The following is a 20,524-nucleotide window of genomic DNA, read 5'->3' as shown; positions in this document are numbered from 1 at the left end:
AGGCACAGGGCACCAGCTGTGTTAAGAAACTTGACAGAAGGCCTGGCCAAGTGCTGGTCTGTAGATGTGGCCCACTGATGCCGGAGGCTGTGGATGCGCTGAGCTGTTCTGTAGAGGAGGCCTGCCTTTGCCGAGGATGTGGGCGCGCTGGAGCTGCTCTCTGTTGCTGGAGGTCGTGGGCCGCTGGAGCTCCTCCGGGGGGCTGCCGGGCTCCAAACAGTATTAACCAGAACATACCAGAGCCTGAAGGACATGTGTCTTGCTATCACCTAGCAAGTTCGTTGCCCTTGTAATCCAGCTTAACATTTTTCTGGCTGCCAAAGGATAAATGTTTACACGATCAAGCTTTAGAATCACATATCTGAGCAAAGAACACTGGATTTGAAGCTGAGAGACAAGAAGTTCATAACTAAAAAAAATCAAAAAGCCCAAAGTTTGTTCTCTGATAAGAGTAGTAAAATCTATACGCATCTGGCAATAAAAGGAGAAAATAGAAATCATCACTATCAGAAATGAAAAGGAGGACATTACTACAGCTCTGTGGACACAAAACCATCAAAGGAATAGTATGAACAATTTCTCACCATCTTAGATGAATCCGGCACATTCCTTTGAAATTGAATCAATTTTTAGAAAACTTCCCACGTATTATGAGGGCGCATAATTTTGTTAGTCAATTTGTGAATACAATACAAGAAAGGAAATTTGTGTCAATTTTTCTCATGATTAAGATATAAAAATATTAATTTAAATAATAGCAAATACCATCCAGTGATCAATAAGAAGAATAATTAATACATTAAAACTAGTTGGAGTATATTCCAAGATAACATGGGTAGTTTTAATATTCCAAAATCAATGTAGTTCATCACATTGATGTTAGAAAAGAAAAATCTCAGGTTATTTTCATAGGTAGGAAAAAGCACTTGATGAATCACAGCACACGTTTGTAATTGAGGGACACTTACAAAACCATTAATGGAAGGGCATAATAGCAATACAGAGCATGTGCACAGAACACCAAGCATCATTCCTACTGGTGAATTATTGATAGCTTTCCTCTTAAGGGTGAAGACGAGGTAAGGATATCCGCTATCCTCCATTCCTGAATAATAAGGAAAGAAAAAGAAGTGAAAGTTATAAGGGTTGGAAAGGGAGAAATAAAACTTTTCTGTACAAGATAGTATTAAGTATATAGAAAGTCCAAAATAATCTGCAGATTTAGAACTAATAAAGGAACAAGTAGTATATATTCTAGGGTTACTGGATAAGAAGTATTCAGAAATCAATTGTATTTCTGTTCACCAATGACTAAAAACCAGAACATGAAATTTTAAAGAAGTCATAATAGTGTCAAAAATTCAAATACTTTAGGATAAATAAAATATGCAGTATATACATTGAAAACTATGAAATACTGTGGAGTGAAATTTAAGCCCTAAATAAGTAGGTATACCAAGTTCAAGAGTTGGAAGGCTGAACATAATAAAATGTCAGTTTTTTTCCAATATAATTAAATATAATTCCAGTTTTTAAAAAAAAAATCCCTGCCAGTGTGTGTGGGTATATATATTAATAGGCTTATTCTAAACTTTATGTAGAAAGTCAGAAGACCAGAGATACTTAAGACAGTCATTAAAGAACAACAAAGCAAGAAAACTTAATACTATTAAATACCAGCACTTATGAAGCTGCATTAACCAAGTGTGGTATTAATGAAAAGATAAAACAGTCTAGTGAAATGGAGAAGCCAAAAATACCTCCCCCCCACTTTGTATATATTTGTGACCTGATTTGTGACAAAGATTATATCATAGCGTAGTGGGAAAATGATCATCTTTCCAAAAATGCTGGGTCAACTGGCAATTTCTATGGGTAACATGGCTGTGATCCCAAATGTAGCAAGAAAATTGATAGCAGATGGATTTTAGACCTAAATGAGAAAGACAAAAACAAACTGGAAACAAATTTTCAAAACCAGTAGTGAGCAGGTTTTTAAAACAAGATGCAAAAAAAAGGTATTGATCATGATGGGCAGAAATGGAAAAATTATTTAAAATGAGTGAGAGTATAGGGCAGTTGGTGCTCCTGTCATTGCCAGTGGGTATGGGAATTGATCAGTTTTGAGAACTGTTAGATTATCAAGTAAAGCCAGACACCAACGCATGCCCCTATGGCCCTGCAGCTCTGCTCCTCAGTATATTTTCAGCAGAAATGGGTGCAGTCTCCTAGACTAAGAAATAGAGGTGTTGAGAAAGAGATGAAGAAGGATTGAAAACGTGAAATGCAGGGAGGGGATGTATCGGGGAGGGAGGATTCATTCTCATTTGAATGCTTACATGTTATGTAATCGCAGAGGAAAATTTTGTGAGAGATAATGGGTAGGTATAGAAATGTCTGATTCAGTCTGCCCGTGTAGAATTTGAAATCTTGATATTTGAAGGCTTTATTTTAAATTTAGAATGTTACACTGACTGTATCTTGTGTGTGAGTAGTTCTGGCACAGTAGGTGCTGAGCTCAGGTGATTGCTTAATCAGGGTGGCCTTAGAGTTCTTTATCTCAGTAGATCCCATTAGTTTGCTTTTTATTAACGTCTTTTTGGGGAAGAACTGACGGTCTTAATAGTGGGACAAGCTATTTTGAAGTACGCTTGCTGGTAACAATTGCATACTTTTATTCTAACTTGAAGCTTATGTTGGTTGGGGCTGGATTCAGAGCCTGCGATTTCCCACTAGGTGGTCTGCGGCATACTTTCTCAACAGAGGACACAAAGTATTACTATTTATGTCTTCAAAGATGGTCCTGGCTCTGCTCTAGGAACTTTAAAAAACTTTTTTTAATGTTTCTTTATTTTTGAGAAAGCGAGCGAGGGAGGGGCAGAGAGAGGGAGACACAGAATCCAAAGCAGGCTCCAGGCTCTGAGCTGTCAGCATGGAGCCTGACACGGGGCTTGAACCCACGGACTGTGCAATCATGACCTGAGCCGAAGTTGGACGCTTAACCGACTGAGCCACCCAGGCACCCCTCTAGGAACTTCTTAATGTCCTTAAAGAAAATAGCCACAAGCCCGTTGTTTGCTAACTGTACAGTTGGGCGGCGTCATCCCTCCTCCCCCATAGTGTCCACACGATCTCCCCTAGGTTGGTTGTGCTTTCTCTGTGTTTGACAAAGATTTAATCTTTACCTTTGTTTTTTCTTAAATTGATTTTATGATTTTCTTTCTTAAGGCTGACAATTGCAGCTCTAGGAGAAAAGCTGAATGATTACTGGAATGAAATGAAAGTCAAGAAAAATTCAGAATATCCTCTGAATTTGCCAGTCGAAGATATTCAGTACGTACATGAAAACATATCAACCATTCTAATATCAAGATGTGATATGGGGAGGGGATATTGACTGTACAGTGTTCACAGACTTTTGACTCACCCTTAGTCCGATGTAAATTCTACAACTCCAGTCAGCACACTATGAAATGAACCAATGAATATATACATTTATCCATCATACACACAAAAGATTCATGAAATAATATTTACCCAAATGTTGCATGCTGATACTTATTTTAAAAATGCAAGTCTTGACCCATTATGTTGATTTCATGATCCACTAATGGGTTGTATCTCATAGTTTAAAAAACCCTCATCTTGTGTAATAGTTAGGATGAGGAGTCTAAAGCCAGACCTCAAATTCGATTCTAATTCTGTTGAAATAATGATGTGACATTGAACATACTACTTGACCTCTTACAAGCTTATTTTTTTCACTTGCAAAATGGGAACATTAGTAACATTCACCTCCCAGAGTTATAAAACTTAAAAATATGCCAGATAAGTGTTCAGTAACACAGGTGGCACACAGTACCAGTTCTATTTATGAATAATAACTGTACTGATGGAAAGATGACCAAGATGTATAATGAAGAACGAAGAAATGCAATTCAGTGTATTAATTTCCCATTTTATTATTTTTAATGTGTACATATACACAAGCAGAGTTCTTTAAGCATAGAAGATTCTGCCAGGGTTTAAAAAATGAACAGTGGTAGGTTCCTGAAACCAAGGGGCTTGTATTTACTTTATAAACTTCTGGATTATTTGAATTTTATCTAATTATAAATGCATTTTTAAAAAGTGTTGACAGAGGGCCATCTGGCTGGCTCAGTCAGAAGAGTATGCAACTCTTGGTCTTGGGGTTGTAAGTTCAAGCCCCATGTGGGGTATAGAGATGACTCAAATAAAATTTTAAAAACAAATAAATAAAAAGTTACTGGCATTAAGGTGAAGTCTTCATTTTTTTAATTTAAAAAATATTATTGTTATTTTTGAAATGTTTGTTTATTTTTGAGAGAGAGACTGTAAGTGGGAGAGGAGCAGAGAGGGAGACAGAGGATCCCAAGCAGGCTCCCTGCTGATAGCACAGAGCCTGATTTGAGGCTTGAGCCCACAAATCGTGAGATCACAACCTGAACCAAAATCAAGGGTTGGATGCTTAACCAGACTGAGCCACCCAGGTGCCCCAGTCTTCAGAGATTAAATGAATTGTTAATAAATGATTGTTAAATGAAATGTTAAATGACTGCTTACTTTATTCATAGGATCACTGTAATTTTCAAATGATAAAATATGAAGCATTTTATAAACTAAAAAAATACACACATTTTAGGTATTCAGAGATATGCTATAGTAGAGGCTAAAAATGTAATATGATTATTAAAAATTGCTTAAGTTATAGTAATAGCTTGTCTATTTTCTGTATTTGAGTATTTTATTGTGCTAATAAATATACCAGATTGGACATTGCAAATGCTAACTTAATGTAAATTTCAAAACAAGTTGTTTAGAATATTTTAAATTGTTTGAGTTTTTATTACCGGAGAACAAATTGAATAGTATGCTATTAAATAGGACATTTATATCTCTTTTTTTTAACGTTTATTTTTGAGAGAGAAAGTGTGTGTGTGTGCGCGTGCGCGCGCGCGCATGTGTGCACGCGCTATTTGTGAAGGCTAGCGGGGAGGGGCAAAGAGAGAGGGAGATGAGGATCCAGAGCAGGCTGTGTGCTGACAGCAGAGAGCCTGATACAGGGCTCAAACTCAGTAGCTGTGAGGTCATGACCTGTGCTGAGAGTTGAATGTTCAACCCAGTGAGCCAGGCAGGCACCCCAGTCTCTTTGTTTAAATTCCTGTTAGCTTTTTTTTTTTTTTTTGAAGGTAATGAAAATTGTTGGTTTAAAAACTTTAATTTTCTGTACGACAATAATTAATTATGTCACAGACCTTTCAGGCACAAATCAAACGATCAAGGCATTTTGTGGTGGAAATGATGTAGACAATCTAATGAAGTGTACTTAGCATCCATATTTTCATGCTAACATTATGTTTTGTTACAGGAAACGTCCTGATCAGACATGGGTTCAATGTGATTCCTGTCTAAAGTGGCGAAAATTACCAGATGGAATAGATCAACTTCCAGAAAAATGGTATTGCTCCAATAACCCTGACCCACAGTTCAGGTACCATATAGTTGGTAGTACCCTTTTTGGAAAGGCAGAAAGTACTATTCAAGATGTATGAATAGGCGCTGGTGACGTGTTATTCCCATGTGATTTTTCTGACTAGAAATTGTGATGTTCCAGAAGAACCCGAAGATGAAGATGTGGTGCATCCTACTTATGAAAAAACCTACAAAAAGAAGTGAGTGTTGTACTAATGTGCGGTGGGGAGGTAATGCCCACATTAGTATCAGCGATGGGTCTGCAACATTAGTTGAGGCTTCTCCAAGATCATGTTAGTACAACCCGAAAAAGATTATGACCCTGAAAAGACTTTGTTGTGGATGCATAATATTGGGTGCTTTACTGGTTTGTTCTTTTAACATGATAGTGTGGATATCTGCTCTTTTTTCGCCTGCCTATTTATTGCTATCCTGTCTACAAGATAGTTTGCATGCAAAATAGTTTGTCTTTTAGGGACCACACCCAGATGAGTCATAAATGAGTACATAAATGAGTACTGTAAAAAGCTTAAAGCCTTAATAGGAAAGGTGAGGCATGTACATATGACCAATGGGAAGTTCATGAGTGTCATAAAAGGCACAATCCAGTCCTGTTGGGAAGCCTGTAATGAGAGATGACTTCTGGCTGGGGATGGGAAGGGAAACCCAGATGAGGAAAATTCAAGGAGGAGATCGGTATAATATATCTTGAAGGACAGGTAGGATGAGAATGTATAGGAAACAGTGATTCATTTGGCTTTAACTAAATACGTGAATGGGCACAATGGAAAATAGGTAATGAAATGGGTAATGAATGACAGCCCTGGTGAACTTCCAGCTAGTGTACTGCATGCAGAGGCTGAGTTCATGCAGAACTTCAGGTGGTTTTGATCTAGAGGGCACTGTTTCCGAGGGTAAATCCAGCAGCAGAATTGGGAGTAAAGAAGCCACTTAGAAGCCAATGTGGTGTTCCCACTCAAAGGTCAGAATTATGCTGGTCAGGATGGAGAACTTTAGGCAGACATTGGGGTGTTATGGAGATAAGAGGTGGAAAAGTATTTCCTGCCTGAGGGCTTGCCACTGATTATAATGAAATTGAAGCAAAGTTCAGTGTACTTACCTGAGTGACGCTGTGAAATGGCAAGTGTCAGTGGGAAACAGAATTGAAAAATAATAAATTACATATGTTCACTTTTCATCTTTTTTTTTTAAGAGACAAGGAAAAATTCAGGATCCGACAACCAGAAGTGATCCCTCGGGTAATGAATTAAGCCTTCCATTTTATAGCTGTGCCTTATATTGGGTAGTGGTTAGTTTAACAGATAGTGAGTTTGAAAGCTCGCTATTAAAGCTATTATACAACAAATTGAAATGATTGTGTTCATTCAGTTCACATACTCCTTTTCTCATACCCCTCCTTGCCCTCCTTCCTAACCCAACAACTTCATTCAAACTGTTCAGTTTTGTTATTTTGTTGGACATCTTCTGAGGAAAGGCAGGCCGTTAAGAATCTTCTGTTCCACAGGAGAAACTTAACAGAGGACCATGGGGGAGGGGAAGGGGAAAAAATAGTTGGGGAGAGGGAGGGAGGCAAACCATGAGAGACTTGAATGCTGAGAACAAACGGAGGGCTGATACGGGTGGGGGAGAGGGGAGAGGGGCATGGAGGAGGGCACTTGTGGGGATGAGCACTGGGTGTTATATGGAAACCAACTTGACAATAAACTATAAAAGAAAACAAAAAAAGAATCTTCTGTTCCAGAGGCCCTCAGGGAAACTTCACAGGAACCCCTGGGGAGCCATGTTCTAGTACTCACCTGGAACACTAGTGTTTTTCTTTCTTTTCGTTCAGCACTCTTTCTGGCCCTTCTATTCCTTTGTCAGTGCTAAACGGTAGTGACGAGTGTTTTCCGAGTCTGTGGGTAGAGCGCTGTGCTTCTTGTGTAAGAGGCTGCTCCAGATTTGTATGTTTGCTTTTAATTGCATTGAAACATTTTCTCATGTAAAGGATGAGGGTTTGGAGGTGAGAACAGAACTAGGCGAAAAGAATAGTGGGCTTACTTATTCTGAAGGCAGTATTTTTGACTTTATTTTCAGTTTATTTCTCTTAGAAAACCGAATTTTCCATTGTATCTTGGCAAGTCCTATATTAGTACAGGGTCAGCAAATCTTGGTGTAAGAGCCCAGATAGTAAATATTTTAGGCTTTCTGGGCCACATACAGTCTCTGTTGTATATTCTTTGTTTTGCTCACACCTTTAAAAATGCAAAACCGTTCTTCACCTGGATTTGGCTTACTGGCCTGTTTGTTGCTCCCTGGTGTGGCTTAAAGAATTTACATGGTTAGGATGGTTCTCAATGTTTTCTTGGAGAAGGGGAGAAGGGAAAATAGTATCTCGTGTTTTGGGTCTGGCACGTTAAAAAAGGCCTTTAAGATCACCTTTTTTTTTTCCTTCCAACAGATTAATGCTGAACTCTTGTTTCGGACACCCACCGTGTCAAGTCAGAGCTTTACTTCCGTGAAGGAAACTGTTCCAAGAGGCCATCTTTCAGAAGTGGCAAATACGTATGCAACAAGACTTCTAAATAACCATCGAGGTTCACCCCAGTCTGAACCCGAGAGCAACAAGTCAGTGGCTAAAATGTGTTTTTCCACTTGGGGAATAAATACTAAGAGCCTTTACTTGACAGCTGTGTGGCAGTTACGCCCTTCTGAGAAGCTGCAGTCCGTGCATATAAGAAGTCTTAGAGGGACAAGTTAATTTGCTCTTATTGTCTCAACTTACCCCCACTCCCCTTATGCCACCTATTTAAATGATTTTTAAAATATCAGTTGTATTCATTGTGCAGTTTGGTCGAATTTTCACCTCTTTGAAATTCTATATAGTATGAAAATTCCTGGTTTTAGAATTACCAGTATTTAAGAAAAACACGAAGCAGTTAATAGTATGACACTGTAATGTCAGGCGTGACCCATAAGTTCTGAGCTCATGGCAAGCTGTGTGTTTTGGATGAGTGGATGGAGAGGGAGAGGGAAAGAAATGTATGAGTGATACGTAAATTGAACAGTTAGGTCTCTTGACTGGAATAGTCAAGAAAGGCTTTGTGATAAGATAGTGCTTGGTTGGGTTCCTGAAATTCTAAAAGCAGCACTCTGTGCAGGTGGCCTGTTCAGAGGGACTAGAATGAACACAGGTGAAGAAGAAAATATGTTGCCAGCAAACTCGGCATCAGACTGACTACACTTGGTCTTTTGTTGGAAAACCAACACTGAAATGAGGTTCTCTGAGATAGTGGGATGCAGTTTTCCGAGAGGTTTTATAAAAGCCTTCATTAAATCCTCAGAGGGGTTTTTGACCTCCAGAAGGATTAGAAATAACTGCCTTTATGCGTATATACGTCAGGAGGGCATGTTCTAAAATAGTTTGCTGTTTGCCGCCTACATTTTAGAGGCTTGTTTGGGGGCTGGGTTGCTATTTAACTAAGAACTTGTGTGAAAAAAAATTTTATTTAACTAGTCTCCTTAATATTCTTGGCTTTTCTTCTTAAAGATGGCTGCAAACAAAGTAAGAAAAAATGAAATCTGTAAAGTTTATAGACAAAAGATAATGGAATTTATTCTTTAAAGTGATTTATTCCATCCAAGTAGAAGAAGAGAATAGAAATTTTTCATGAATTTTAAAGCCTGAAGAATTTGAAACTTGACCTTGAGAAAAATAGAAGCTTTAAGAATAAAGCCGAAGACTGTGGAAAGGTGGTACCTAAACATGAGTCTTAAGAAAGATAAATAGCAGTTAGCCTGGAAGGAAAAATAGGAGGGCAGCTCCCAGTTAAATGATTAACTCCGTGGAAGCCCAGGCGTGCTCCAGACTCGGAAGCACGGGTGAGTACAGGAGGCTTAGCTGAGAGTTTAAGGAACACTAGTTCTCTAGACCTCTTCACAACCTGCCAAGTCTGGCGACGTGGCTTCTTTGTCAGAAGGCAAGAGATTTTCTTTCTGGGGCAGTTTCACTGCTGAAGGTGTGGGGAGCCACTGTTCTGAAACAGGAGGGGTAAGGGACCGTTTGAATACTAAATGGTAGGAAGTCCCCTTCCTTCTTCCCCTCATCGGGCTCCCAGGAGGAAAGCCCTGGACGGTGGGGAGAGTTTGAGCACCCTTGGAATCACAGGGCTAGTAGCCCTCACTGCTTCTAGTCAGCCTCACTCTGAAACATAAAGGTAGGCAGAGATCACCACATGCACCAACTCAAACAAAGGGAGTAGTAGAAACCTTTGGAATTTACTGGGAGGTGGGTAGGTATTGAAAAAACACATTCTTAGAAAAGATAAGTGGTGGGGGGAGGGGGTAGAAAAAGGAAAAGACAAGATTCAGGAGAGCCAATATCTCAAGGGAATTTCAGACTGGGAAACTGGAGAAAACAAAGGGGAGGAAGTAGTATGAGATTTAACTTCCACCAAATACACAGCGAAAATGTCTAGAAGAAGATCCATTCTGGGGCATGTGAGTCGCTCAGTCGGTTAAGCGTCCAACTTTGGCTCAGGTCATGATCTCACAATTTATGAGTTTGAGCCCCACATTGGGCTCTGTGCTGATAGCGTGGAGCCTAGAGCCTGCTTCGAGTTGTGTCTGCCTCTCCCCTGCTCATGCTGTGTCTCTGTCTCTCAAAAATGAATAAACATAAAAAAGAAAGAAAAAGATCCATTCTAAGAAACATCATGAAATTTTAGAACACAAGGGGACATAATTTTCTTCAGGAGGAGGTTAATATAAGTTACCTGCTAAAAGATCAGGAATCAGAATGGTAGGAACACTGGATGGTACATGATCACGGAATGCTGCTTTATAAAAACCAAGCCGGCAGTAAAATTGAGAATTAATAAAGATACTTTTCATTATGTGAAGTTTTACATTTTTTATGTCCTGCGTACCCTTTCTCAAGATTTTATTGGCGATTCTGCCCCCTTGATAGGAGAGAATAAACCTGAGCGAAAGAAAAACCTTGAGATGGAGAAATATGAGGGCTAACACATAGGACCCAAACAACAGACCATTACAGGGGTACACGTATCACTAACGGGGCAAAAGATAGTCGGAGGTAAATTCACAGAACACTAAGCTGATGAGGAAAAGGAGATGATTTTTAATGCAGGGAAAATGGAAGGATAGGCTCATTTAGTTGGCGTGGCTCACCTCTGATCACCGAACACTGAGAAAATTTACGATGAGTGAACAGGAAAGGTGCAGAGCTGAGCGCTTGCTCGAATACAGAGAACAGACCTGGGTGGGTCGTGGGGTTCCGTTTGGGGTGTGTATATGTTGAAATGCCCAGAGACATCAGATGGAGGGATATTTGGCAGTATGTAGAGCTTTGAAGTCAACCTCAGTATGTCTACTTGTTTCCTCCGCTATCCAAGGAGAAAATCCTCTCTGCTTTATCGTATCATTGAGGAGTACTGTGTAGTCACTTTGTCCCATGAGCATGGACATTTCTTAATATTTTAAGATCGTTGGATTGCTTCAAAGTCATCTGTTTGGTTCATTTCTATATTGTATAGTCTTATGTTTTACATCTAAAATGTTTTGCAGCCTGAAACGGAGATTTTCTACTCGTTCGTCAATTCTGAATTCAAAGACTCGGAGATTGAGTAATCAGGCATTTGAAAATTCAGCCTATAAAGATGATGATGATGAAGATGTCATCATCTTGGAAGAAAACAGCACTCCCAAACCTGCGGTGGATCATGATATTGAAGTGAAGTCAGAACAGAGTCCCATGGAGCACAGCAGCCTGCAGGCGGAGCCGGTGGCTGAGAAGGAAATCTGTGGCCAGACCAGCTCCGCAGGCGCCTCGTCCTCCCGGTGTGATCAGGGAACTGCCGCGGCCACCCAGACCGAAGTCCCAGGTGTGGTGGTTAAAAAAGAAGAGACGCTCGAAGATGACATCGACGCAAGGAATGATACGGCTGTGCTGCCATCCTGTGTAGAAGCTGAAGCAAAGACACAGGACGCCCAGGAAACCTTTGATAAATCTGTAGCTGATGCTAGTTGCCAGTTAAATGAACTGAGAAATGAGCTGCTTCTAGTGACCCAAGAAAAAGAAAATTACAAGAGACAGTGTAATGTGTTCACTGACCAAATCAAAGGGTTACAGCAGAGGATACTGGAACTGAACGACAAATACGTGAAGAAGGAAATGTGCCATCAGTCTACCGAAACTGACGCTGTATTTTTACTTGAAAGTATTAATGGCAAATCTGAAGGTCCGGACCACGTGGTGTCTCAGTATCGGCAAGCTCTGGAAGAAATAGAAAGGCTGAAGAAACAGTGCAGCGCTTTGCAGCACGTCAAGGCCGAGTGCAGTCAGTGTTCCAGTAGTGAGAGCAAAAGTGAAGTGGACGAAATGGTTGTGCAGCTGGATGACGTGTTCAGACAGCTGGACAAGTGCACTGCGGAGAGGGACCAGTATAGAAGTGAGGTGAGTGTGTCAGCGCCCTGAGAGTCTGGCGAGTCCCAGGGATCTAAAGCACAGAATTGCCAGTTGCTAGAGTGGAATAGATTACATAATACTATTTCTGTTCATGGACTCTCTGCTACCCCATTGCTGCTCGACTGCGGGGGGTGGCGGGTGGTCCTCCTGGGGGCATATGAAAATGTGTGTTGATGAGATGGGCATTACTGGAATTTAATGGGTTGTGACTAGGTATGGTAAATTTACTGTAGGGTACTGGAAGTTTCTATATAATGAAGTATTGTCTGCTCAAAATCCCATTCTTTTTCCCAGTGAGGCACTCAGTATGGGGAACTTCACATCCGTTATTCGTAGGCCTTGCAAAAACCGCACAAGGTGGATGAGGTCCTCGTTCCATAGATGCGCCCTGTGTTAGTTACCACTGGGTCTGCCAGCAGGTGACCACACAGGCCTCAGAGACAACAGGCTCCTATGTTACTGCTTCGCTTCTCGACGTGCACTCATGGTCAGAGGGGGCCCTCCAGGTCCAGTCCTCATGTATCTACATTCCAAGCAGCAGGACAGAGGAGGGGTGCGGTCCCGAAAGTTGCTTATATTCCACCTGTCAGAACGTAGTCCCCTGGCTAATGGGTGCCTTGGATCCGTAGTCCTTATGCAGGGGTTCTCTTACTGAGGGAGAAGGGGAAAAATGGTAGATATCGGGACAAGTTGTAGCCTCTGTGTATACTCTCCATTTCAAATTTGGGTCACTCCTTCTAAAAACAACTGTTTTATGTATTCTGTGAATGTGGTATTTGAAAGAAGGGTTTTTCTGCTAAGATTTTGGGGAGAGCAGTGTGGTGTGTGCTGCCACCTCTTCCTGGAAAGAATGCTGACATAACAGCTCATCTGAACATTCATCTTGATGTATTGGCTCGGAGCCAGATGACAGAATATATAAAAATTAGTATAAGCTTTCTGTCATAACTTCCCAGCTGGTGAGTGTGTGCAAGAGCGGAGAGCCACTTCAGTATTGTTTCCGTGTGACAAGATGTCGAGGGGACACTAAACGAAGGAAGCTCCCCCTCCCCACATGGGTTTTTTGCCCTTTTTTGATGGTAATTTTCATCACTCAGGTTTTCTGCATGTCTTAGCTTAAATTTGCTCTTTGGCATTAGTAGTTTTAAATTTTACACTTAACAAAATTATTTTTTTGTCAGGTTGAACTATTGGAAATGGAAAAATCACAAATGCGTTCACAATTTGAAGAACTGAAAATTGAAATCGAACAATTAAAATCCACAAATCAACAATTAGGAGCAGATGTTTCAACTTCAAGTAACATTGAGGAGTCTGTAAATTATACTGATGGGGAAAGGTAATAGTACACCAGGCATTTCTCTGGGGTGGCCTGGGTTAGTGTGGGGTTTATTTGCTAGCACACATCAGACAGATACCGTTCAATCAAAAGAAGTACAGGTCCTCATCCTTTCCTTCTAGAAAAGAACAGTTGAAGTTCAACTTAAGTAAATGGGAGTTTGAAAGGAATAAGGCACAGTGATTGGAATGCTGTTTGGGGAAAAGTGGAGATTGAGTAAGATATCACAGAAGGGGGTGAATTTGGCCATGACTAAAAGACAAGGGACTGTTTCATGAAACTTACTTTTCCACCCGGATTTCTTTTACTTTTGTACTTGGCACCATTTCTTTATGGTTTGCAGTCTTCATTTGCACTGCACTCTATGCCCTCCCCAATCTTAACTTTTAGGTAATCACAAAATTATTAAAAATTGCCACAATACAGGTGGTTATTAGGAAGAAGTTCTTCTGTGAAAGTAAGAAAATAGTAAATGCACGGTTATCCTATCAGTAAGATATAAAATGGGCTTGGTGTTTTGTTTCGGCATTGAGAGGCGGAGGCAGCCGGTCTGGTGGGGAGGGTGCTGGTGCTGGGCATGTGTTGATGACTCAGCATCTGCAAGTAGCCAGTAAGGGCCGGAACTGGGCAGCTCCTCTTGCTAATTGTGTGACTGCCAACCGAAAAGGCACTGTTGAGAAATAATCTCCTGCCATCCTCTCTTGACATCAGTTATATTAGTGCCTTTTTTTTTTAACTTAAGCTTTTGAAGGATTTTAGTAAATCTGTTCCTGGAAATGGAGCAGAACAGTACAGAAAAGCCTGGAGGGCTAAGGCTCAGAAGTGATGTTTCTCAAAATGGGAACCCCAAGCCTCTGTGGTGCTTGTAGAAATGCAGATCCTTGGACTGCAGTGTAGTTTATATTAAATTGGAAACTTTTTTTTTAATGTTTATTTTTCCAGAGAGAGAGAGAGGCAGAGAGAAAGAGAGGGAAAGAGAGAATTCCAAGCAGGCTTCATGCTATTAGCTCAGCGCCTGATGCGGAACTGGAACTCATGAACCATGAGATCATGACCTGAACCGAAATCAAAGAGTTGGATGCCTGCTGAGCCTCCCAGGCACCCCTAAATTGGAAACTTAAATAGTCTCTGAAATGATTCTCTTGCACACCGATCTTTGAGAAACTGATGATCTTTATTTTTTATTTACTTTTTTTTTTAACAGATCTTTTAAACCTGTGCTTTCCAAAATAGTATAGGCATGTTCTACTTGAAATCTAGCCACTCTGAATTGAGATATGCTCTAAGTATAAAATGAAAATTTTCTTTTTAGTAGGAAAAAGAAAAAGAATCTAAAATACCTCATTAATAATGAGCCTGAGTGGCTCACTTAGTTATGTGTCCAACTTCAGCTCAGGTCGTGATCTCACAGTTAGTGAGTTCAAGCCCCATGATGGGCTCTCTGCTGTCAGTGTGGGGCCTGCTTCGGATTCTCTGTCCCCTCTCTCTGCTCGCACTCAAGCTCACTCTCCCAGAAATAAACATTAAAAAATGTATTTTGATTATGTGATGAAATAATATGTTAGTTTCACTGGGTTAAATATACAACTACAATTAAGTTTACAGTTGCATTTTAGTTTTTACTTTGCTATTTGAACATTTTTAATTGCGTATGGAGCTCGGAATCTTTCTCTTGGATGGTGCTGTTCTGTACACTAAAAATAAGAATCTATGGCATGTCCATTGGATGGGAGGAATCAGCCAGGGACAACCGAAAGACTTAAAGAAAAGGACATGTAAGAGGTCATTGGGTCCTACTAGTCTTTTGCCAACTTTTCATGTAGATAAAATGTTGTGGTTATGATAAAGAGGATATTCTTGGTAAGGATATCAAATGGTTAATAACTTCTGTAAAGCAAAGCAGAAGCACGTTTGAACCATGGGGCTCTGATTGAAGATGAGTGGAAAAGCTTGGACAAAAAATGGCAGGCATGGGAATGATGTAAAATTTTGTTCAAGGACCAATGGAGTCTTAACCACGAAAGCTCACAAAACATGCTTAAGATCACATTTCTGTGCATTGTCAACCCAAGGATGAGCAACTGATTTCAGAGATTTCCACTTTAGATCAGTATGTAAACTAAATGTGGGCTGCCTTCATTTGGGAGGGGGCCAGAATAAGAGCAGCTGTAACATTGAGTCCCTTGGTTTCACTCAGTGTTTGAAGCAAAGGCTGCTGGGTAATTGTAGGTATTTTAAAGTTTGGGATGTTGATATTCAGATATATGAATCTGGAAGAAGTGATAATGATCATCTAATCTAGGGATTCTCAATGTTTTTAGCAAAACACCATTCTCTATAAATGCATATAGCAAAATGGGTGGGCTGTGAACTTTAGGATATGAAAGGTCCAGAGAGGTCCTGCATCTAAAAAAAACTTAACATTAGTTAGCCTGAAGTTTTGTGAGCTTGTGATCACTGAACTGTTTCCTTTTCCTCTTACACAAGGATGGTATCTCATAGGAATGTTTTAGAGAACAAATCCATTTTTCTTTTCTTCACAAGCTGAAATTCAGAGATGCATTCTTTTTTTTTTTTTTTCAAGTTATTTATTTTTGAGAGCAAGAGAGGGCGCGAGCCAGGGAAGGGCAGAGAGAAGGAGAGAGAGAGAGAATCCCGGGGCTGGATCTTACCAACCCTGAGATCATGACCTGAGCTGAAAATCAAGAGTCAGATGCTTAACCGGTTGACTGAGCCACCCAGGCGCCCCCAAAGGGATGCATTCTTATTCTTAGACCAGCGTTCTCACTAGTTTATTCCTACTGTTTTCCAGGTGATGCTATTTTATATTACAAATAACATCTTGCAGGGGCGCCTGGGTGGCTCAGTCGGTTAAGCGTCCGACTTTCGCTCAGGTCATGATCTCGCGGTTCGTGGGTTCCAGCCCCGCGTCGGGCTCTGTGCTGACGGCCAGCTCAGAGCCTGGAGCCTGTTTCAGTCTGTGTCTCCCTCTCTCTCTGACCCTCCCCTGCTCACGCTGTCTCTCTCTCTCTCTCTCTCCTAGAAATAAATTAAAAAAATTTAAAAAAAAAATAAATAACATCTTGCAATTATATTTATTTTCCCAGTCCATATTTTTTTCAGTTGCAAATTAAAATGGTATTAGTTGGAACCAGAACCACTAGTTTCATGAAACTCTCCACTTACCAAGAGAGGAATATTTACGCATTAAATTGTTAAGTGGATTCATGGTTCACTTAAATTTTAGGCTCCACGTGAATATTAAGCTGTGTTAGGATGTTCATCTAACAGGTGTAATATTTCTGTTTGCAGCCTCAAACTTCGATCTCTTCGAGTTAACGTAGGACAGCTGTTGGCCATGATTGTACCCGACCTCGATCTTCAGCAAGTGAATTACGATGTTGATGTGGTTGATGAAATTTTAGGGCAAGTTGTCGAACAAATGAGTGAAATCAGTAGTACCTAAAGTATATTTTATGTGAGATAATAAAAATACTTGCTTAATCCTCTTGGTTGTACAGCTTTCAAAATGTAAACAATTTTCTTTTATAGATATGATAGGTAACAGACTGAAGAATGAACCATAATCTTTACTGTATTCTATGCATTCAAGTGTGGTCACAAATACTGTGGACACATTATCACACCTTTTGAAATGCCTGTGAATCATCGGTACTGAGCAGCTGACTAGCTAACTCATGATTCTGTTTTGAAATGTAAATATTTGTAATTAAGTCTGCACATATTTTTTTATTCCCGTAGAGGACTTCAGTGTTTTCCGCCAAGAGCTTTTCAGGTTGCCCCTAACCTTTGTGCAATCTTTTCTGGTTCCCAAAGTATTTTTCTCTGAAGCGAGGACTGTGCCACACTACAAGTGGAAATGGTACCTTTGATTTTCTTACAGAGAAGTTTAAACAGGATTTTTTAAAAATGGAATTATACTCCTGAGAAGATAAAGCTGTAAGTGAATTGACCATTAATGTTTCTTTTCTATAAATTCTTACCTCCTGAAGTATTTTATTCATGGAAATAAGGTAAACAGAAACTCTCCATCCATTTTGCCAGGAGTTTCCTTGTGCTGAGACTGCCAATCATGGTTCAACGCAGTGTTTTTTATAGAACAAAGGAATGATCTTTAGTATAAAAAAGCATCAAAAATATGAAGTATCCCACCACATTTACTTTGAAGCCCATTTTTGGCTGCTTCGTCAGCATGGAGTGGGCACAATAATTGCTTAAAATTTCTTTTTGTGAAATTTCCTGTACAGCCTTTTGTAGGATTACTACAGGTTCATGAGAGTTGAGGAAGGTTGAGGAAGGTGGTCTTTCTCAAACAGTGCGGCATACCTTTCACTGTAGTATAGACCTGAGTATTCTATGGCCTGGGGGTGAGCGAACACTGCCCTAGGATGGTAGGTTTACATGCCAGAAAAATTAATGCTCTGTTGGTCCCACGTTTGTGCAATTTTAAAGAGATGGCTTTCTATTAAGTATAACTATGTGTATATTAAGAATCGTATTTTCCACAACTGAAATGTGCATTATTTTTTTCAAAGTTTTATCATTGCTATTTATTTTTACTTTTGTTTCCGAACATTCAGTACCTGTTTCTTTTGTATGTATGCATAATTACATGTCTTTCATATACAATATTAAATTTTTACTGTACATTAACTTCTAGAAAAAGCAAATAAATGAACGTTGTTTTTATTTGCTTGATAAAGTAATTGAAAGTGTATTTTTGGTATGAAGCTGGTTTTCTGTCCTAATTGTATCTGCCCAAATTTTAAAATATCTTGTAATAAAATAAAAATATATATAATGGCTAACTCTTCAGATACTACTTTTAAAGAATTCTATATTCAAATTATATTTTGGAAGCTAAAACTGTTCACTGAAGACCCTCAAGTTGAGCTCATTTTGCTATATTAATTGTAAGTTCTGTTTAGGAGACTAAAATTCTGAAGACGGAGCTCACCTTGAGAGAATGTGTGTGTGCGTGTGTGTGTATGTGTTATTTTACACTCAAGAAGAGACTTTTTCCTCTCTGTAAATCATTTAGGCTAAAGAAAACTTGCTTAAGTGATAGCATTGTAGAGCATGTCTAAGTTTGTGAATATTTATGTAGCATTTCTTTCTGGAATTTGCTGTTTTTCCCTTCCTTAGGGTCAGCTATATTCTTGCAAAAATATATATTTTATATGGCTGTTATCTTGCTTAATGGGAGAGTTAGGCATAGGATTAGTAAATTTGCCTGCTAAATTGATTCCTTGGAAGTACTTACATATATTTCACCCTTTAAGAAAATATTGCCAGGATACAATTCTTTGAAAATGTAGCTAACAAAATTTAACAGAACAACGACATGGGCTTTCATGTATATATCATATTTAGGTAGAGATATCTATCTTTTGTTGTTAAGTTAAATTTGTAAGAGGCTAATGTGGGAGGACAGTAGTGTTTAAACTAGTTCTGACTATAAAACAAAAACACTATGAGGAAGTAAACCAGCATAGTCCACAGTCCCTGCACACAGGACCCGCTTTAATTAGCTGAGGGTCCCCACAGCAGGAGTCGGGTGTGGCATATCAATGTGTTTTTCATTTGGGCCTCAAATTCCTAATGTGGGCAGTACTGCTGGTGACTCTGCCCGTGGTCTCTGACACTTAATGCTTGCAATCAGCAGCCCATTACTACATTATTTGTTACTGAAGAAGAATTAAAGTGATAACCTCTGGTGGTTCTCAGCCCTGGCTGCATATTAGAGTCACCTGAGAAGTTTTTAGGACTCCCAGTGCAAGGATGCACCCCATACTAATTCAGAGTCTGGGTCTGGGTCCAGATATCCGTGTTTTGTTGTTTTTTTTAAAGGCCTCTCCGTGTGCCATCAGAACTGAGAGCCATTGATCGATACCTTCCTGCGATGAGTGTTTACGGTACTGGACTCAGTTCGCTCCTGAAACAGTCAGGATTGGCAGGGCTGCTTTCTCGCTGGGGCCAGCTCAGAGGGAGAAAGGGGAGCAGAGTTGGTGCCCAAGATAGAGATGCAAATGGAACAGAATAGTATAAAGTGAAAAGGTTTTTATCCACTGCTTCCCGGAAGTTAACCACTTTTGTCAACTGTTGCTTTTTGTATGTCCTTCCAGAAAATATTAGCTGCATACATATACACATTCATATATATGCATTCAGTTTATATTAAATTTTTATATTTGATTATATATTTGTATCTCAAGTTTACACAAAGATGATACACCAGATAATTGGTATCTTAACATTTCCATGTTACTTTTTTGAACAGGTTTGGTAACATTCTCTGATCTGCATATGCTCCTAATGCTCATTTCTCGCTCATGTTTTGACATTACAAAATATGATACTGTGGAAATTAATACACACCACACACACTTTTATAAGTATACCCAGAGTGTAAGTTCTTTGAAGTTAATATTGATAGGTCAAAGAGTGTATGCTATGTAACTTTTAATAAATGTTACCATCCAAAAATGAATTTAAACTCCTATGAAAAATAAACGTATAAGTGTGGTTTTTTTCCGCTGTCTCTTCATCAAACTTAAACCTGATCTGTGAAAAAAATGACAGCTTGCATTGTCTCAGGTTGAATGTGCTTTCGTATGTTTTATTGACCGTTGTGATTTATTTTCCTGCGTAGTACATCATATTGTTTGACCATTCTTTTCTATTGGGTTCTTTGTCTTACTGCTTTTAAAACTCTTTTTTCAGTGTTTATTTTTGAGAGAGAATGCACGCATGCATGGAGGTGGGGGGCAGAGAGAGGGTTAAAGAAGTGGTTGTTAAAGAAGCTAAAAGCCTGGTTAATGTGGCCACAGACACTACCCAGACAGCTTTTGGAAAATCCACAGTAGGCTAAATCTTACTTTGTATAGAGTCTCCTAAACCCTCACCGAAGGAGACTGAGACACACTGTCTGGTCACAGTTCACAAAAAGAATCCCATTAATATCCACTTGGCGGAACGAAGGACACCTGTATGTATGATGTTTAGAATTAAATTTCGTGACCACAAAGTTAATTTCCATACACTGGCCTATAGAGAGAAAGTCAAGACCAAAGGAGACCGAGTCTTGGTAAATCAAGCCATTCAGATAAGGTGAAGGTACTAAATGAGTGCAGTCACAGAGGATTAATGAGCAGTTCTAAAACTGGAGTGTGGATAAAAGTTCA

The 20,524-nt window shown here is 39.6% G+C and overlaps 1 protein-coding gene across 1 annotated transcript in view; it reads left to right on the top strand.

Moving 5' to 3' along the window:
- Positions 1–16,827, top strand: part of MORC3 (MORC family CW-type zinc finger 3) — a 39,197-nt gene extending 22,370 nt beyond the window's left edge. The window contains exons 10-17 of the mRNA XM_077765465.1: positions 3,229–3,333; positions 5,390–5,512; positions 5,619–5,693; positions 6,707–6,752; positions 7,955–8,121; positions 11,080–11,968; positions 13,162–13,319; positions 16,632–16,827. Of these exons, the coding sequence (XP_077621591.1) occupies positions 3,229–3,333; positions 5,390–5,512; positions 5,619–5,693; positions 6,707–6,752; positions 7,955–8,121; positions 11,080–11,968; positions 13,162–13,319; positions 16,632–16,785 (1,717 nt within the window). The 3' untranslated portion in view covers positions 16,786–16,827. The remainder of the gene's footprint in view (positions 1–3,228; positions 3,334–5,389; positions 5,513–5,618; positions 5,694–6,706; positions 6,753–7,954; positions 8,122–11,079; positions 11,969–13,161; positions 13,320–16,631) is intronic.
- Positions 16,828–20,524: the final 3,697 nt, after the last annotated feature.

This window comes from Crocuta crocuta, unplaced genomic scaffold, assembly GCF_008692635.1.
Source record: "Crocuta crocuta isolate KB4526 unplaced genomic scaffold, BGI_CrCroc_1.0 scaffold84, whole genome shotgun sequence".
Taxonomy (NCBI): Eukaryota; Metazoa; Chordata; class Mammalia; order Carnivora; family Hyaenidae; genus Crocuta; species Crocuta crocuta.
Note: the sequence above shows the minus strand (reverse complement) of the source record. Positions and strands in the feature narration are given on the sequence as shown.